General features: G+C 38.5%; 1 protein-coding gene across 5 annotated transcripts in view; it reads right to left on the bottom strand.

Moving 5' to 3' along the window:
* Positions 1-3,284: 3,284 nt before the first annotated feature.
* The window catches only part of ZNF638 (zinc finger protein 638), a 99,329-nt gene continuing 81,607 nt past the window's right edge, over positions 3,285-21,006 (bottom strand). For 4 of the 5 annotated variants that reach the window (XM_030828314.1, XM_030828318.1, XM_030828315.1 and 1 more), the window contains 7 exons: positions 16,152-17,373; positions 15,486-15,551; positions 12,472-13,426; positions 11,242-11,346; positions 8,470-8,571; positions 5,062-5,180; positions 3,285-3,604 (listed from right to left, as the gene is read on the bottom strand). In XM_030828314.1, the coding sequence (XP_030684174.1) occupies positions 3,539-3,604; positions 5,062-5,180; positions 8,470-8,571; positions 11,242-11,346; positions 12,472-13,426; positions 15,486-15,551; positions 16,152-17,373 (2,635 nt within the window). In that variant the 3' untranslated portion in view covers positions 3,285-3,538. The remainder of the gene's footprint in view (positions 3,605-5,061; positions 5,181-8,469; positions 8,572-11,241; positions 11,347-12,471; positions 13,427-15,485; positions 15,552-16,151; positions 17,374-21,006) is intronic. The other variant, XM_030828316.1, reaches the window with a different exon arrangement.

The raw sequence follows: 21,006 nt of genomic DNA, 5'->3' as shown, positions 1-21,006 counted from the left end.
ACTGTTCTTTAGAGAAGTAGCTGACCCCAGGTCTGGAGAAGTGAGCCTGAAACATCTTGACATACAGATAACTACTAGTAGAAATGAGGAAATCAAATCAAATGTGGGACATATGAGGATCAATAACATACTGCAGAGGTTTCAAACATCAAATATGTTAAAATTTACAAGTTCATACTAATGCTTAAGAAAAAATTTATCACAGTTGGTGGATGCCAAAGAATCAACTCATTCTGAAAAAAATAGGTAAGTAAAGGAAAAGCATCCCATATCTGTGTCTTTCTTACACAAACCGTACCACTAGGCAGCCAAATAGCAGATGAGGGGGAGTTTCTCCTTGCAGAAAAATATTTCTGCTTACACATGAAAAAGGGATATAGAATTAAGATATCCTTATTTTGCAACCCCTAATGAATAAGTGGATCAAAACTAAGCATCAGCTGCTACTCAAATCCCAAAGAAGGCAATCAGTTTGCGCCTCCTATCAGGAAGACCACATCACTGCCTAAAGCAGTCTCATCAAAAAAAAGAAAGAAAAAAACAACCTCTAATCAAGTGTCTATATTTACTTACCAATTTATGAGCTACAGAGAGGGCAAAGGACACATTAAAGGTACTACATGGTTGCAAGCAACAAAGTCAGACCTGGGGAAACCTGCCAGCAGTGCTTCTCAAACTATGTGCTTGATCAGTTTTTTCTCCCTAATTTTCAATTAACTATAGACCAATAATTCTGTAAAATACAAAAAAAAAAAAAAAGGAAAGAAATTTTAAAAACCCCACAAAAACATACAAACTCCATTTTTTTATTGTTAGATTCAATAAACAAATATAAAATCACTGTCAAAATGTTTCTAGAAACTCTCAATTTCTGTACTTAAGTAATCATAAACTAGCACTAAAGTTTCTGAACTGGCACTGCCCTGGGTCCCAAGACATTTTGAGCAGCACTGCTTGGCACAGCCAAGAATCTAGCTTCTTTATCAAATAAATTACAAGGAGGGAAGGAGGGAGGGAAGAACCTATATATTAAAAATAGCATAATTTAAAAGACCTACCTAAGCCAGTCACAATATGTGGATCTTATTTTGAATCTGGATTCAGACTTAGTAAAGCAACAACCACAAAAAAAATGATTTATGAAACAGTTGAAAATCTGAACCAAACTATTATTTAAATGAGATATTTTTAATGGTACTGGTTATGTACCTTATATTTTAGAAATACATAATGAACAATTAACGAGTAAAACATACTGATATTTAAAGTAATACAAGAGAGTTGGGAGTAGAGATACACACACATAACACAACTGGCCTTAAGTTGATAATTATTGGAACTAATTAATGTATGAGGGTAATTATCCTATTGTCTTAATATGCTTGACATTTTCCACAATCAAATAACAAATTAGTAAAATTAAAAATTTAAGTTTTAAAAACCTGACTCCCCTATAAATGTTTTTTAAAGGATTAAAAAGGAGTAATTTTGGAGAGGCAAGTTTCCACAGCATCCTAATGCCAGAAAGGGTAATAAAATCTAAAAACTTTTATAAAGATCATGTTGAATGTAAACTTTTTTTGCCTTGGAGTCTAGATGCTGAGTTTGAGACCAGCCTGACCAACATGGAGAAACCCCGCCTCCATTTAAAAAAAAAAAAAAAAAAAAAATTAGCCGGGCATGGCGGCACATGCCTGTAGGCCCACCTACTCGGGAGGCTGAGGCAGGAGAATCGCTTGAACCCGGGAGATGGAGGTTGCGGTGGGCCAAGATCGTGCCATTGCACTCCAGCCTGGGCAACAAGTCCGTCTCAAAAAAAAAAAAAAGAAAAAAAAAAAATTAAGTCAGCTGCAATCCTAATTATATCCCTCAATCAACTAATAAGCAGAAACTACTATGTATATGATGTTCCATTTGTGCGGTGCGACTAAAGAAGGGAGATTTTCTGAAAATGCCAAGAACAATACTAAAATTATATGCAAAGAGCACGTTTACTTTCTGAAAACCTCATACAAATCTTTTGTATTTGAAGCCCTATGATAAAAATTACCAGCATTAAGTGCAAAAAGTCCCAGAGAAAAACATTATTTATAACGTATAATTAACGGTCAACATTGGTCACTAGGATAAAACACAAAAATCACCCCTACCATTTTTATGCTTTAGCAGCTCCTCCTCTCATTCTAATCTAGAATCCCAATTTCAAAAGACTGATCCAGACAAGATTAAAGAAGCTTATAACTTCCCTAGTTGCAAAAGTTCCAAAAGCAAGCTGAGAAGAAAGGAATATTCTTTAAAAGTAAGATTCTTATTCACTATGACTGTGTTTCTGTAGCTTACAGGCACCTTATTCTCCAATCTTTTAACAGCTCTTCTCCCTCTTATTATCCAGATTCACCTGTAAGGTTTTAATTCCAACAAACTCTTGACAGCAAGCTGCTCCTCTCTCTACCCCACCCCCTTGTCTGTGACTTACAGTATTCTGTAATTTTACTCAGGCTGTGGGTCTCAACTAAGTATGCAGTGAGTTTCATAGGAGGTGACAAAGAGGTGCTCCCTTTTTTTCTCCAAGCCCTTCTTGCTGACTGTGATGTCTCTCTTGTGCTGTGATGGAAATAAGAGATCTAAAAAAAGTAGGGTTTTTGTTGTTGTTGTTCCCCTCCATTCATCCTCTTTGTATTATTAATTGGTGCACTCTATCTTCAGGCATCAAATACTAAAACGATTATAAGTAAGCAGACTATGTCTGAAGAATGGCTTAATCTAACAACTTAAAAGTATAGGGTTATTTCCATCACCTGCTAGCCATTCAATTATTTTTTTGTGCCCTTAAAACTTCTTATAAACATATTCAACTATAATTCAAATGGTTTAAAAAGCTACTCTGGTGGTCCACAGAAGTAATGGCTGCTCTGTAGATTCAAGCTAATAATAAATGACTAGCTTGGTGTTACCTTAAATGGGTTCTGGCAGAAACAGCAAGTGTTACCAGAAGCAGAAAAAATACCTTTCCAACACATATAAAAATCAAGCAAAGTTTCATTCAAACCTATCTGGGGAAAATATGCTGTAATCTAATTTTATCCAGAAAAAAATTTGAATTTTAAGAAACCTATGACCTGTATATACGAATGGTTGACGCAAAGTAAAACACTATCATGTTATGACTTCCAGTGATACATGAAGAATCCCCAAACATCCCAAATCACAGAACTTGTAGTGAGAAACCTTGTCTGCAATCAGAGGCAAGCAAGTCTTTAAAAAATCAGCCACAAACACAGATGGTATTTTAAATATACAGTAGGAACATTTATTTTAACACTTCTAAAAGATATTTCTCCATGCCTGATGATTTGATATAAAAATCAAACCCATCATACTTTCCCCATCAGTCTCTCTACATTTAGGGCAATCAGAAATTTGTACAACACGAATATTTGCTTCTGAAACGAAAATTACAAATTAAATGATAACAAAAATACACAAATCAACTGGACCCTAAACAAATTTCTAGTGAATTCTTTCCCCTTTCCCCCAATCACCTAGAGCTTCTTTCTTCAGCCTCATTCTGCTCCTTTTCCTTTCTTTGCTTGGCCATGAATTTCTGTTAAAAGCAATTTGCAATATAAAATACTTATTAGACATTATTTTGCTACATGTGCAAATTTATCTACTGTATATTTTATTTATAATTTAAAAGAAACTGACCCTACAAAATATTATAAACACAGTGCCTTATATAAACATTTCTTCCTTTCATTCATCAGTCATTTGATGTTTATGATACACCAGGTATTATGCTTGCTGCCTGAGGATTTGGTGGGCAACAAGACAGATAGAATCTTTTATACAATAAAGCTTACATTCTAATGGGAGAAGAGAAACAATAAAAGAAAAAAATAAAATACTTTGGGGGCGGTGGTAAGCACTTCAAAGACAGTGTAACAACGTAACTGAGGCTGAACTTTTTTGGAGGTTCTACTTAGCTAGGTCTTTCTTAAGCAGACCTTTTTGGGGAAGTGATACTTGAGACGAAAAACATGAAGAACTGGCCATGCAAGTAGGACTGGGAAGCGGCAAAAGAACAGCAATATAAAGGTGCAAAGGCAGCAGTGGGTCTCTCATGTATGAAAAACAGAACAAAGCCAGAAAAGCTGAAACACGAAAGCATTCAGAGAAGTAGAAAAGAAATCAGATCATGCAGGGCTTTAAAGACCCAAAATAAGAAGTTTGGATATTAGACCAAGTGCAATATGAAGCTACTAGAAGGTTTTAAATGGAAAACTGACATGATGAACTAAATTAGGCACACAGGTAGCAAAGCACAATGCGTAAGAGCTTGGGCCTAGAATGAAATAGAGCTGAGTTCAAATCCTAGGTCTGCTACTAACTAGCTATGTGACCTTGGGTTTAGATATATAACCTCCTTAAGTCTATTTTCTCATCTTTAAAATTGGAATAATAGCATCTACCTCATGAAGTTCAAGAGATTAAATAAGCTTCCAGCATAGAACAGCTCAATAAATGTTAGATGAGTGTCTGTGCCACAAATTCAACAGAGAGGATGTACAAAACTCTCAAATATTCAGCAGGAACTAGAGTCACCATTTCAATTATGGCTAATAATGATTCTCTAGAGTAACACTTCTTAAAGATGTGTACAAGTTAAAAAAGGTTTTGTGATTAAATCAGTTTAATAAATGGGTTGCATGAAGTTAAGCAGGATTCATTCCAGCTAGACAATTCAGAAACTTTAATATGCTAATGTCTACATGACAAGAGGGCATCAAAATATGCAGTTTCTTACTTTAATAATGGAGTGTCAAATGAGACTAGTGATCTACAGAATCTACTCTGGCAAATGTTGCTGTTCAAGTAAAAGAAATAAGGACTAGAAATTACAGGCAAGGTACACTGAAGGAGAAAACAGGACTTAAGAGGAATAAACTGGCATAAACATTCTCCTCAAGGGGGGGGGAAATGTACGTTTGGGGTAGATACATAATTTGATTCTAAGACAGTAACAACACTTCAAGATTTTGCAAGAATTTTAAAAATTACCTCAGTATTTTGCTTATGACGTGTACTCTTGCAGTGATTTGTCATTGCTTTTTCACCTGAGTAGAAGAGGGAACAAATTGGACAGAAGAATCCAGCCTTAGGTACAAGAAAGTCTAATTCTAGAGGATAAGAAGAGACAAGAAGAAAATTAACAATAGTTAATCTCCAGTTGTGTTCATCGATTTATTTTATTTATTTATTTGAGACAGAGTCTCACTCTGTCATCCAGGTTGGAGTGCAGTGGCGCGATCTCAGCTCACCGCAACCTCTGCCTCCTGGGTTCAAGTGATTCTCCTGCCTCAGGCTCCCAAATACTTAGGATTACAAGTGAGCGCCACTGCGTCCGGCTAATTTTGTATTTTTAGTAGAGATGGGTTTTTATCATGTTGCCCAGGCTGGTCTCGAACTCCTAACCTCCCCTATAGGATCTGCCTGCCTTGGTCTCCCAAAGTGCTGGGATTACAGGTGTGAGCCACAACTGGCCTTCATCAATTTATTTAAACATGACAAAAATATTAAGCACAGTACATACTTAAATATAAGAACAGTACACACTGCTATAAATTTAGGGATCAATAGTAGTAATTTTAATCAGAAAACGTTTAAGTCTTTATTTCGTTAACACATTCTATAATATTCCAGCGCCTCTAGGGAATGCCAGTATGCCACTGCTTTGGTATAATGCCAAGTTGAATAGATTCCCACGGAGAATCTTCAGATAACAAACAACTGTTCAATAATCAGAATACCAAGTCATTAGATAAGAACCTAACACTCCAAAATACCTCTGGCTGGGACAGGTGGCTCAAGCCTATAATCTCAGCACTTTGGGAGGCCAAGGCGGGCAGACTGCTTGAGCTCAGGGGTTTGAGACCAGCCTAAGCAACAAGGTGAAACCCTGTATCTACCAAAAATACAAAAATTAGCCAGGTGTGGTGGTAGACGCCTGTAGTCCCAGCTACTCATGAGGCTGAGGTGAGAGGATTGCCTGAGCCTGGGAGGAAAGGGTTGCAGTTAGCTGAGATCACATCACTGCACTCCAGCCTGGGCGACAGGGTGAGACCCTGTCTCAAAATAAAATATAATAAAAATAAACCTCCTTCCTTCCTTCCTTCCTTTCCTTCCCTCCCTCCCTCCCTTCCTTCCTTCTTTTCTTTCTTCCCCTCTGTGGCCCAGGCTGCAATCTACTCGGCTCGCTGCTGCCCGCGCCGCGGACTGCCTGGGACAGCGGGCGCGCGCCACCGCTGCCTGCTTTTTCTCCTTTGGCTGCAAGCGCGCGTTCGCCATGTTGGCCACGCTGGTCGCCAGCTCCTGACCCCGAGTGCTCTGCCCGCCTCAGCCTCCCGGGGTACTGGGACTGCAGACGGAGTCTCGCTCACCCGGTGCTCGGTGTTGCCCGGGCTGGAGTGCGGTGGCGTGGTCTGGGCTCGCGGCAGCCTCCGCCTCCCAGCCGCCTGCCTTGGCCTACCAGGGTGCTGGGATTGCAGCCCCTGCCCGGCCGCCGCCCCGTCTGGGAGGTGGGGAGCGTCTCTGCCCGGCCGCCCCTCTGCCCGGCCTCCCCATCTGGGAAGTGAGGAGCGCCTCTGCCCGGCCACCCATCGTCTGGGAGGTGAGGAGCGCCTCTGCCTGGCCACCCATCGTCTGGGAGGTGAGGAGCGCCTCTGCCCGGCCACCCATCGTCTGGGAAGTGAGGAGAGCTTCTGCCCGGCCACCCATCGTCTGGGAGGTGAGGAGCGCCTCTGCCTGGCCGCCCCGTCTGGGAAGAAGTGAGGAGCGCCTCTGCCCGGCCGCCCCGTCTGGGAGGTGAGGAGCGCCTCTGCCCGGCCGCCCCGTCTGGGAAGAAGTGAGGAACGCCTCTGCCCGGCCGCCCCGTCTGGGAAGTGAAGAGCGCCTCTGCCCGGCCGCCCCATCCGGGAAGAAGTGAGGAGCGCCTCTGCCCTGCCGCCCTGTCCGGGAAGAAGGGAGGAGCGCCTCTGCCCGGCCGCCCCGTCCGGGAAGAAGTGAGGAGCCCCTCTGCCCGGCCGCCCCGTCTGGGAAGTGAGGAGCGCCTCTGCCCGGCCACCCATCGTCTGGGAAGTGAGGAGCGCCTCTGCCCGGCCACCCATCGTCTGGGAAGTGAGGAGCGCCTCTGCCCGGCCACCCATCGTCTGGGAAGGGAGGAGCGCCTCTGCCCGGCCACCCATCGTCTGGGAAGGGAGGAGCGCCTCTGCCCGGCCACCCATCGTCTGGGAAGTGAGGAGCGCCTCTGCCCGGCCACCCATCGTCTGGGAAGTGAGGAGCGCCTCTGCCCGGCCGCCCCGTCTGGGAAGAAGTGAGGAGCGCCTCTGCCTGGCCGCCCCGTCTGGGAAGTGAGGAGCACCTCTGCCCGGCCGCTCCGTGTCTGGGAAGAAGTGAGGAGCGCCTCTGCCCGGCCGCTCCGTCTGGGAGGTCTACCACGGAGGCCAGAAGCAATGTGGGGGCTGGACGTGGTGGCTCACGCCTGTGGTCCCGGCACTCTGGGGGGCGAGGCGGGTTGATCACTTCGGGCTAGGAGTTCGAGACCAGTCTGGCCAACTTGGCGAAACATGGAAAATACAACAGACAAACCAACCAACTCAGTGACAACAAAACAGGTCTACCCTGGAGTCATACTCTAATTTTTTCTGTTTTCCTCCCTTTCTGATCCTTTATCCCACTTTCTTTTTCTTCCTCTTCCTTCTCCCTCTTCTTTGTCAAATAGAGGATTGAGTTATTATCACTGATCCATATAAAGTCCCTCTCTCATTTACTTTAACTCCCACCCCCCATTTCCATTCCCCGACTTCCCATGTGTAACCTTCCTAATATGTTTGATACGCATCTTTTTGTTTGTATGTATTTTTAGAAAATGTTTATTGTTTTTGTGTGCAAAAAAATTAATAAAAAAAAACAATAAAATAAAATAAAATAAAAATAAAAATAAAAATAAACCTCTTAGGAATCCTGTTAAAAGATAGAGAAGAGGTAGAATGATGGGCAACTGTCTGACTGAGGAATATGATGGCTGAATAAGGTCCCCCCTCAGCTCACCTTAGCTGACCATGAACAAAGTTGGCTAGCAAAGATTTTCAGCATGTTCTGCTTAACTGGGGTGACTTTCTGCCTGGGCAAGTATAACTCAATTCTCACCAGAGTGGCAAAGAAAGCACCAGGAATAAAAGAGGAGATACATCCCAGATTTCAAGAGTGCAGTAAAAATATCCTTCTCAGGTAAAAACAGCCCAGTAAGCTGTCTTCAAAAATGCCACTGTGTAAAACATGCAAATTTCCACTATAAAATGACAATGCAGGCAAGGTTACCCAATTACTCACCTAAACAACAGAATACTTATTATGGTGTTGATTTTTAAATTTCATATGGGTAAGAAAAAAATGTCATTTTAACTTTACCCTCAGGGACATCAGATGCCACTGATTTGCCTGAAGAAGAGTCTTCAGTCTTCTTGCGTTTTCGCTCTGGTTCTGAATCCTTTAATCCAGATTCCTCATCAACTAAAATTTTTCGAGGAAAAAAGGCTATTCAGAATAGACTTACAGACTTTGTTAAGTTAACACTGGGTAATTCTTACCTTTCTCTTTCTCAGGGAAAACCTCCCTTGGTTAATCCCATCTGGCCATTCTTTGAACAATATTCTCCAATATTCTTTAATGTAAGGAATAAATGGGTAAATCCATTCAAATGGATTTAGGAATATAGGTCTAAAGCTAACAGCAAATTTTATTGATATATGTTCTGGGCAGAATTTAAAGAGTAATACAAGTCCTATCATTACTGGCAAGAGAACTTATATATGCAAAGTGCTAAGCTGAGCAGAGAGTGGAGATTAAGGGAAAAGGATACCAGCAGAAATTGATTCTATGGCCCAATACTGAGGCCCTTCCAATCTAGAAAATTGAGCCGAAACTGATAGCCTAAGACCCCTGTTAGAATCACAAGTAAAATTATTAATATAAATGTTAAAGCCCACCAAAGTGAGTAACACGTAAGAAGCACTCAATGTTAGCAGACTCTGCATACTATGATCTTGGGGACAGACAAAAATGAAGACTGATTCCAAGCAATTCTGATTACCCTCAGTAGCTGAAATGCCTTACTGTTGCCTAATACTTGACAAAACCCTTTTACATATATAATCATTCATTTAGCTTTTACCTCATGTAAGATAGGCAGGTCAAATCATTATTAACCCATCCCTATTTCTTCAGAGATGGAGAAAGCACAATCAAAAGAGGTAATAAACAGATATGCCCAAGGTTGCATAGCTAGTGAGTGACACAGGCTAGAACCAAGACTTTGTGACTTCAAGTTCAGTGTTCCCTCCATACATCTGGGCTACTCTGACTACTCTTTAGTATTCTTGAGGCGATGGCCAGGAACTTTGAAATCATTACGTACTCTTATTCCTCTCACACTTTACTGATCATCAAGTCCTACAATCAATAAGAAAAAGGTATCTTTCTTTTCTTAACTTGATGGTTAAAACAATCTGGTTTCCTTGCCTCCAATCTCCTTCTATAATTGTTTATTTCTTCATCAGGGTAATAAACTTTCCCAAACATATCTGTTCCTGCCACTCCAAAGGCACATTTATCTTAATATATAACATATATTAAAGTTATATAATTAAAATAGATTAAAATAAATGATTTAAGTTTACAATTGTGTGGAAAAATGACTTTTTCTTAAGCTAGGTCCTTTTGTCAAAACATATTGTTCATTAGTAAAAATATATTGTTAAGTAAGCAGTAACTAAATCATCCTTTTATATTACTCAGTTGCAGTGAGGTAGTTCTAAGCAAGCTGACTGCCAAGGTTGCCCTACCATACAGAAATTCTGAAGTTGGAGGGTGACCTCGTGAAATCATGCGAGAACCTAATTACTGAGCCACCACCTATACCTTGGTTATCAAAGATTGGTTATGGAAAAGAATAGACAAGGAAGAAGGAATACCCACTTGACCATGACTTGGCAAAGAGCTTCGAGGGCATAATCAAAGGTAACCAATCATGTGGAAAAGTCAAGTAAGACTAACTTAAGAAAACACTTTAAAAAATCACATTTGACAACAACCTAATGGGGGATTTATCAACATCATTTTCAGGAAGGTGGTAGGAGAAAGAAACCAAAATACATTCAGTTCAATGGGAAATTAAGACATAAAAGTAGGTGGTTCTTTCTAGATGTTTTGCTCTAAAAGCAAGGAGAAAAGATAGGAGCTAGAGAGATTTCAAGGTCAAAGGGATATTTCTTTCAATGGGAAAAACTTGGCCAAATTGTGTATTTTATGTGTATAAAGCAAAACATAAGTTGGCAGACAAGGGAGATCCTAGATTTACTCTGGCAAATAAAAACGAAAGCAAGGACATCCAGTAAGAAATGGGTTAGGTGATGTAGAAGGGAGAAAAGGCTAATTTTACATCTGGTTAGGAAACAGTAAAGAAAGGAGACCTCTAATACATTGGGAGCAGCACTGACAGCCCACCTGAGATCCTTGGACCAAATCATATTTGGTAAGTTTTCCTTAGAGAAGATAGGATAGGAAAGAAAGAGGGCAATGAGGGTGCTACAAAGAGAATGGTAAAAGCGATACCCTTACAGTGCTCTATTTAAATCATACTGGCAAGGTGATTTTTTGCTTAACCTCTCTAAATCAATAAACCCTTGCGAGCAAGAGCTATGAACTTTCTTTTGTCTACCCTTCTTAACACTGTTATGAAGGATGCCCAATACGACAAGTATCTGTTGAGTGACTAAAGTATTCTCTCTCACTAGACATTTCCTTATTTGTTTCAAGTTAAATTTTATAAACGCTATTAAGGCTTCCTGTTTAATTCATTGGCTGGCTGCTGAGAAGCATCCACAAAGCAAGGTCCACAAATAATAGCTAGTTAATAAATAATTTCTATCTGATGCTGCAACGTGGTCAGAAAACCTTTCAAGGATCATTTCCTCTAATCTATCACATTCTAATATCAATAATCCATTCTCTCTGCATTACAAAGATCAAAATGTTACCCACATCTAATAACTATAGTTGACTTTTCCCACCCCTGCTCCATTCCACTGATTTTCTACTTTTCTTCTTAGATAGATCTTTAAAACTTCCACTACTCTGTTGTGTTGTATAACTTTCCTTCCCATTCCAACAATCCTGCTTTACCTTCACTCATCTGGAAGGCCTCTTCACCTTTTGCTGGTTCTGTCACAACAGCTTTTTCTGATGGCAGAGTTTTCCCAATTCTAACTCTCTTGGTTGGAGTTTTAGCTTTAAAAAGAAAGTACCAATTTATTGCTCTAGTAACAGTATTTAAATTGCTTTAAATTAAACATATTATACTGTCTGAATCAACATTATACATTTTTGCAAAAAAAAACCAAATTTGGGTGGGAAGCCTACTGCTAACATAAAATAGAAGAATTCTATTTTAAAATAATCAGTTTAATCTAAGCATTTCCTTTTGTTCCCAGTTATCATTTTCCAAGTAACTATGCTTTTCTAACTTCTTTTCCCAGGGTGTCTATAAATGTTTTTCTAATTTGTTCCATAAGCTGTGGGACCTTCCTAGTATTTTATTCTTAGATGAGTTAAATCTTTCAGAAGGTTTTTTTTCTTCTTTTTGGAGACAAAGTGGCTCACTGTTACCAAGGCTGGAGTGCAGTGGCAACCATTGCTCACCACAACCTCGACCTTCTGGGCTCAAGCGATCCTCTCGCCTCAGTCTCCAACACAGCTGGGACCACAGACGCATGCCACTGTCCCTGGCTCATTTTTTAATTTTTTGTAGAGACGGAGCCTTGCTAGGCTGCCCAGACTGGTGTCGCACTCCTGGCCTCAAGCGATCCTCCCACCTTGGCTTCCCAAAGTGCTGAGACTACGGGCGTGAGTCACAATACTTGGCCTCAAGATTTTCTTAATGGAAATTATGTTTACCTCCCTCAAGTTCGGAAAGTGAGCTGCCCTACTATTCTGTATCATTACAATATTACTTTAAAATCAAATAGTTCCTTTATAAATAATTCTTAATCCTAAGTCTAAGCAAAAACTGGGAGGTAATCTGATGTAAATGTTCTTCTATTTATCAAAAGTTGTCTTTTTCCCACAATACAAATATATCATTTTCATTCCAATTCTAATTTGGCTACTTTAGTTTGTTTTCTGTTGTCATCCTTTCTTGAAGTATAACCTGGAGCAAGTTCTGCTGTGTAACTTTAAAAAACTGTGAAACTTGTACACATTTCTTTGGAAAATTTATTGTTGATTTAACTATCTGTTGGCCTCTAATATCAATACTGGGTGACATTATTGGTAATGCCACAACATGTATTTTAAAATTAATTTTAAATGTAATCCCCTCATAAAACAGAAAGACTACCCCTTCCAAGTATCTACCTGTTAAGTGTCTTTCAATCATGGTTTTTAGATCTTCTTCCATAACATTCTCATTTACTGGACCCACTTGGGACAAGGATTCAAGTTTTGTCTTTTTTGTGTCCACAGCTCTCTTCTTTCTGTTCCCTTTTTTATCTGTGGGATGGTCATTTTTGCTTTGTGCTAACTCAACTTTTAAATCATTATCTCCATCTTCCTCCTCTCCAACTTCATCAACAGTAACAAAATTAAGCTCTTCTTTAAGGTTGTTAAAATCCGCCAGAGAGTCTTCATCCTCTTCAGTTACTTCATCCAAAGTCACTAAATGCAAATCACTGCTGTCATCTTGTATTTCATCTACAGTAACTAAAGTAGAAGGGTCTTCGGGCATCTGAGAAGAAATGAAGCCAATGGAATCCCTTACGGTATCTCCTTCATTTCCTTTAGTATTTAAAGTGGCAAAAGTTATGTCTGCTGACTCATTCAAAGGTAGTTCTTCCACTTCTCCAATTTCATCCACAGTTACCAAGCGTTCCTGTTTGAGGAGATCTTGTTCTTCAGCCACTGACAGAACAGTAACATCTTTAGGTTCACTGTGAGAAATGCAATCATCTTGGTCAATTAATTCATCTAATGTAAAAAGTGAATTTGAATTTTTTACCATTTCTTCCATATTTAGTTCTTCTTCATCAATTACTTCATCCACAGTGACTAGAGCTTGTGCTAGATGTGCAGCTGCATCTTCCTCTTCCCCAATCTCATCCAATGTTACAAAAGATAGTTCTCCCTCAACACCACGAGGGGCGGAGGTTTTCCCCTTTTTCTTCTTTAAGTTAAGTTCAGAGAAAGGAACATTTTTGAGAGTTTCTTTCCTTTTTCCCTTTAGTGGATTCTGCTTGGCCTGAGAAGGATTCACTTCTTCTATAACCTCATCCACAGTAACAAATTCATCCAAATTAAATGGAAATAATGGCTCCTGTTGGAGAGTTAAAAATCATAATATTGTAAACAAATTTTGACCACTGGCTAGATTCCAAATAGTCACGATAAATGTGCATGCAGATCATTTGGGAGAATTGCAGTACAAATTAGGTTTCCTAAAGACTAAAATTAGAGTTTTTTTTTTTTTTTTGAGACGGAGTCTTGCTCTGTCGCCCAGGCTGGAGTGCAGTGGCGCAATCTCGGCTCACTGCAAGCTCCGCCTCCCGGGTTCACGCCATTCTCCTGCCTCAGCCTCTCCAAGTAGCTGGGACTACAGGCGCCCGCCACCATGCCTGGCTAATTTTTTTTTTGTATTTTTAGTAGAGACGGGGTTTCACCGTGGTCTCAATCTCCTGACCTCGTGATCCACCCGCCTTGGCCTCCAAAAGTGCTGGGATTACAGGCTTGAGCCACCGCACCCGGCCTAGAGTTATTTTTTTTAAAGCCCACAAATGACTTAGCTATAATTCACAAAGTGTAAGCCAAAGGTAAAATCCTAACAGTGTCAACCTAATTCCACTTTTACTTAAATTCAATAAGATTACATTTCCTAAATGATGAGTTTTGAAGTATGACACATAAAAATACATTTAAAGTATTTGTCAGACAATACAAAGGATTTACTGTTCCGTATGTCAAACATCTAATAAGTGTTCTAGAATACTTACTGGACTTCTAAAGGCACCTCAAGTATAGTTAGAAAGTAAACAGCTAATTAGGCTGTTCCATTTATCAGTATATATTGATTACACATTAATTATATATAGAATACATATTTTAAGAAATACAGGCCGGGCATGGTGGCTCACACCTGTAATCCCAGCACTTTGGGAGGCTGATCACCTGAGGTCAGGAGTTCAAGACCAGCCTGGCCAACATGATGAAACCCCATCTCTACTAAAAATACAAAAATTAGCTGGGTGTGGTGGCAGGCGCCTGTAATCCCAGCTACTCGGGAGGCTGAGGCAGGAGAATCACTTGAACCTGGGAGATAGAGGTTGCAGGGAGCTGAGATCGCGCCATTGCACTCTAGCCTGGGGCACAGGAGCAAGATTTTGTTGCAAAATAATAATAATAAAAGAAATATAATGGTTACATTTTGAGAAAGTTGTATGAAAAAATTATTACTAAGACTCAATGCCTAACATAACTGTATTTGAAAACAACAGTACCTGTAATTTTTTTAAATGCCGTCAATAGTAAAGAAGATAAATTCCTACCAGGGCTCCTATACACATTTAGTATGTTATCAGCGATCAACTGCTATTTTATATACATATATATACACACAAATATATATATAATAACAACATTAGAATATGTACCCTGTAATTTCTAGGGAGAATATCTGCAAGCTATTGTATTATCAAATTAACAAAGCAAACTGAAGTAGCCACAATCTTTACTTCTGCTTTAGTAGCCATAATCCTTACTTCTGCTTTAGTAGCCATAATCCTTATTTCTGCTTAAAACTAGTAACATTTCTCCTTGCCCCAACAACATAGGCCCAAATTCATCCCCTACCAGGTAAGAAAAGTAAAATGACTGAAAAAACATTCTATGAATGGTAAAAACCTAAAATAACCAAATATAAAATATGTTTGACAACAGAACTTGGTACCAGTAAAGTAAATCTTAGAGACCATCCACTTAAGGCTAAATTAGAGCAAAAGGATAACCTGTTTTAACAAAATGAGGATGACTCAAGTCAAATGTCAGTCTCTTTTACATATATAATTTTTTTTTTCTGTGTCTACAACCTATTCCCGTCAATAGGAGATTGGAGGTACTGCCCTACTCTACTCTCTTTCTGTCCCCGTATAACATTTTGCCCCCCTCCCACCAAGAAAGCACCAGGTGTTTAGACTAGCTCAAGGTCAAAAAGTAAATTAATGGTAGGATTAGAGATAAGTTAAAAACAAAACATCTCATTCCTATCCCTTGCTCTATACTCTTAGTCTCTAACATTGTTAAGGCAGGCACAGGTTGTAAGATAGACGAACTGTGCTATGGAGATGAAAAAGAAGGGTTAGGGTCTGTGATCTATTTTTTACCTCTTTAGATTTGGAACTTCTACCAGTAGTGCTTTTAGTATTCTTAGTGTTTTGCTCAGCCAAAGTCTGAAACAGCAAATAAGAAATACAGAAAAACAGAATTTACAACCATATTATTAAAGTTCTAAAAAAAAAAAAAACCCAGTAAACATTACTCAAATATAGTCAATTATGCAAATTATTTAACATGTATACAAAACTAAGTCAACAGTCACTAAACAGTATAGGCACAGTCTCTACAAGTTGTAGTTAAATTCAGTTTTACTGATCTTTTCGTCTCACAATGTCTAGTTAGGCAATCAGTGACCTGATAAAGGAAGCTTCAATTTAAGAGAGGAAACAGTTTCCCATTCAGAAGCAGAGTGGTAAATCACCTTAGGAGATTCACTGCAGACTTTTTTTTTTTTTTTTTTAAACCACAGTTATTTCCAAATTGTATCCAAATAATGCTTTTCAAACTTGTCGATAAATTATGAACTTGAGCTTAATACTCTAAATGTCTACTGGTTTAAACAATGGAATCATTTAAGAAAAGGAAATGGGAGCTTCTGGGGTAGAGTGAGGAGATGAAAGTATGAAACAAAATTACATCTCCTACTACACAGCTACAGCAGCGGAGCTAATCACTTCAAAGACACACTGTGCCATTCTTCCTACGCTCCTCACCTTATTGTTGCTGTCATCCCGTTTCATGATGGAAGGTCTAGCCTCTGTTTCCTGAGATTGTTTTGTTACATCCCTGTAATCCAGTTTAGAAAGCTTGCCTTGCAGGGCTGAGATCCTTCCACTGCCTCCTCTGGTAAGACTGCTCTGAGTAGGTTTGAATTTACTGCTGCTTTCTGCCAAGCCTGACCTGGCACTTGTAGGTTTAAGCAGACCAAACTCCTTGGCTGAAAGTTTCTTTTCAGCATTTATTTGATCTCTGGGCACAGGTTTTGGAAAACTTTTCTGATTTTCAGTTTTTGAAACTGTAGCTTTTGCCTTAGAAGAGACTGTAACAGCCTTGATGCTTGGTTTACTGCTAGATACATCTGATACAGCCAGAATACTAGTTTTACTAGTTTCATCAGGCTTATTAACCTGACCCACTCCTTTATTTGGGTATGCCTTGAATAAAGTGTTTTCTGCAGGCTTTTCTTTCATTGCTGCCATCTTTTCCACCTTTTCTGCATCCATCCTACCTTCGTTCTTTTCAGCCTTCTCTGTTCCTATTTGAAGATCCATTCTGGTTTCCTTAGTATTAAATTCATTCTCCTCCTTTTCATCCATGTTACCTTTTTTTCCAGAAATATTCTTTTTGTCCACCGTCTTCTCATCCCCAGTGGAAATTCCTGGTACTAACGTCACAATACAAGTTGATGGCAATATTTCTGAAACAGTTTCATGTTTTTCTACTTCAGCTACAGCTTCTACCATAGTCTGTGTAATTCCAGAAATGAAATCTTCTGCTTCAGATGGAGATTCTTCCAGAATTCCTTTGATGTTCCTTTCTTCTATAAACACACTGTCAGATGGTAACAATGCTGTTTTAGGGTTAATAATTTCTGCCTCTTTCTTCTCCAAGTCACTGTTAAACATCTGCTGATTTAAAGCACACTCCTCGGCATTTTCAGTGAATTGTTCAATACTGACTGGAGTGGATGCTACAAGAGGAATTTCTTCTTTGACCTCCTCTCCTTGAGTTTCAAGCTCCAAAGTTTCAATAGCAAAGTCAGTATCACATGTTGCTTTTACAGGTTCTTCCTCACAAGGCTCTTCCTGCTGTACCAAAGTTTCTGTTTGAATGCTGGGAGTACTTTCTTCTTCAAGCTCATTAGGTTTAACAGAGGGACTATCAGTTGCTGTTTGCACCTCACTTTCATCAACTCGACTGTTTTTCAAGTCAGGGCTAAAAGTATTTAAAAACAAACAAAAAGAACACAAACAAAAACACAAACAAAAATCAAACTATGATGAGAATTCAACCATTATAAAGAATCCTGTTGATGCCAATTGTTAAGACTTCCTGATGCATTCGTAATAAGCACTGGGAAATCCAACCAATCAGCATAAAATGGGTAAGATGTTTTGATGGAAATATGTAAATAATATAAATTATGACTGTTGATATGTTCCTTTTGCATTCATGTGATTATAGCCAGTATTTTCCCTCCTCTGTCAAGTTAACCTCTGACATTGAAAGGCCAAATGTGAATCTGAGACACTTCAAATATCATCAGGTCCTATTCCCAACAGTGGTAACTGAAATAATAAAATATGTGTACAGTTCTACAATAAAACTAATGATCCATGCATTATGATTTAAAATTTTATAAGTGAACCTTACCTAAAAAGAACATAAACAGAAACTGGTGGGGGGAAAAGACCATACTCTAAATCATATCACCTTTTTATTTTTTTTTTGGATGTAAAATATTTTTTTAATTACCCAAGAACCATATTTATTAATGATAAAACTTAGAACATTTTTTGGAAAGTATTCTTTACATACTCTATTGAAGATTTAAAGCTAGTGACAAAACCTGATACAATCACCTTATGTGAACATACAGTCTTATTATAAATATTTGCCTTTGGCTATAAGAAGAAATACGTTAAAAAACAAACCTTCCCAATTCAAGAGAATAATGTATACTTCTAATATTTAACTTAAATGTGTAAGTAGTAGTATTCAGAAGAAATGGAGGAAATACATGGCTAAGTATATGTAATTCATCTTATTTCATCATGGTCTTCCCAAATCTAAAGTACATGAAAAGTGAGTAGTCCTATAATTCCAGTACTTTCACTGAGGTAGACACGGAATAAGTTATTTTTATATTAATGTTCCACAAATCAGAGGTTTTCTTGAAGAAGAACAAGGAAAACCTTAGCTTCCAAAAACAATGCCCAACATGCTATCAATGCAAATTAAAATTTACCAAATATATTCATATAATGAGAAGCAGCAGACTGGAGAAAGACACCAGAGAGTGATCCTATCATACCAATACCTGATTATTAAAAAGTACTGACTTTCTTCTATTTTTTAAGGAAGGAGAGGATGAGCCATCCCTTTTGACCTGCTTCTTAGAGGGTGGCCACGTACCCTTCAGTTAACAACACAAGATGATTTGTATCTGTGTGCTGAGATGTTAACCATATTTAAGAAAGTCGTGCTACCACATCAGTATCTTAAATCATTTGAACCAAACTGGTCTTTCCTCATGCCCCAAAGATTACATCCTGAGGAAACTCTTTACCAGATTAGAGAAATACCTCTTGACCCTAAACCTTAATCAATATATATTCTATCCATTGTGCAAGTTACTCTTTGCATGCTGAAATGGTTTCTTTTTTTTAAATAATCACACCCCTTTTATTCAAAATATAAATGGCTTATTTTAAGAGTTTCAAATCTTTACAATTCAAAATAAAATTTGTGGCAAAGCACAACCGGAAAAAGAGTAGTGACATTCACAGTTACAGCAGGTATATGAATATTACTTTTCAAAACAAGCTTTTGTCTTTAAATTATAAGACTCATTTCCAATAATGAAGAATATACTCAAATTCCTGCCTCATTACTGTACTGCATATTAACCCTATATAAAAGCTTTAGAAACTTAGGGCTAAGTAAAAACATCTATGGGGCTAAGATAACAATGGAGACCTTGATTCCTGGCTCAAGGATATAGCAAGACTTTTACCTTCACAAGTTTTTCAATAAAAAAGTTATTATCTTATATACAAACTGAACCATTATGCAGTTCTATATTTGAAACAGAGAACACAGGTCTACTCAGAAGAATTATTTAATTCCATATTTCTCCTTGTGTGCTAGTCTTTTTAAATCATTTTTAAATGATTTAAAGTAAAGTGTTTTCTTTAGAGAAGTCATCTACCAAAACTAGTATCTGCTTTCTGGCTAATATGGGAAAAAAGCCTCAATATTGATCAAGTTAGTTTGAAAAGACAGTTTGAAATGTCAAATAAATGACATTAACACCAAAGTTGAACAACCACTCTTTGTAACGATCAAATGAAAACACAGCCATATTCTGGGAAATGGAACAAAAAAGGATTCCAGAAAGGCATTTGAGATACAGATATCTCATTTGCCACTCCTCCCTCCAGCCCCAATATCCCATCCCAATAATACCAGAATTTCACAGCCTTCAGAAAAAGCATACAATAAAAGCTGGACATGAGAACAAACGTTAACACTGAAAGACAAACATCCTGAGAAACTTTAAACTGGGACTTCACAATAGTAAAGATTAGTGTTTATTTCAGAGGCCAACTGGTTACTTCCTAATATTAACGAATTAGAAAAATTTCACTTAGCATTCTTATTTGTGGCTTTGATCAGATGATAAATAAAATCTGTTTACATGTCAACAGGATGAGTTCAGACATAATGTGAATTATTAAATTATGAATGTATCCATGAGTTTCCTCTAAACAGTAAATAGTTTACATTAGTTATAAACAGAAGTATCATATTCATAATGAATTGGCAACCACAAGTGCTTTAAAACAAAACAAAACAAGTGCATGTAGTACCAGCTACACAGGAAGCTGAGGTGGGAAAATAGCTTGTGCCCAGGAGTTCAAGGCCAGCCTGAGCGACGTCGCAAGACCCTGTCTCTTAAAAAAACAAACAAACAAACAAACAAAAAAAACAATAAAAACAACAAATAGTATTTTCTCAGCATCAGTTCACTCCAAAACAAACGTTTAGTATTCTGGACATATCCCACAACTTTTTCTCTAATGTAAAAAGGGGGGGGTGGGGGGGGTGGGGGGTGGGAGGAATTAAGAAGTTTTTGGTGCTAATTTTAAAAATTAGTTTTTTAATTGAGGTTGAATACATCTGTAAATTCTTTAAGAAATATATTCAATTTTAAAAGCTATGTCTAAACAATGAGAGGAGAACAATGACCAACTGCTATTGCTATGGAGAACAACTTTTCATGAAGACCTCAAAAAAACTCTGTAAAACGAAATAAAATGGGTTTTGCCACAGAGTTATCCTGGCCAATCTTTAGGTCCATATATAGTACTACATAGGCACTGTTATTTATTAAGCCCTTTGTGAGCTTTCAAATCACACACTGCTGGTGGTACTATTTCTTAGGTATGTGAATGCACCTGGTATGACATACAACTTAAAAAACCCTGTGCTGACACACAGAGCAAACCTATTGCTTAATGTTACTGGTATATTTTAATGTACTCATCATCTTTATCAACTAAAATAATCTGATTTTAAAGAAATATTCTAAATCAGTGATTTACAATGAAGAGCAGTGAAAGGCAAGTCATTAACTGGTGGAACAAGGGTGGTGATAAGGAGGATATCCATCAGAATGAGAAAGTTATTAAGGAGAGGGTGTACTTTATGTGGCCAGAACAAGGCTGTAAGTCACCAGTTTGTGGAGACTTTGAAAAACAAGCTTTCATTCCTCTGATAATGCAAAACTGTATACATAGATTTTTTGAACAAATACTTACTTGCCCCGACCCAGTTGTTTTTAAA

The sequence above is a fragment of the Nomascus leucogenys genome, chromosome 14 (assembly GCF_006542625.1).
Source record: "Nomascus leucogenys isolate Asia chromosome 14, Asia_NLE_v1, whole genome shotgun sequence".
NCBI lineage: Eukaryota > Metazoa > Chordata > Mammalia > Primates > Hylobatidae > Nomascus > Nomascus leucogenys.
This window is presented reverse-complemented; position numbering and strand designations above follow the sequence as displayed.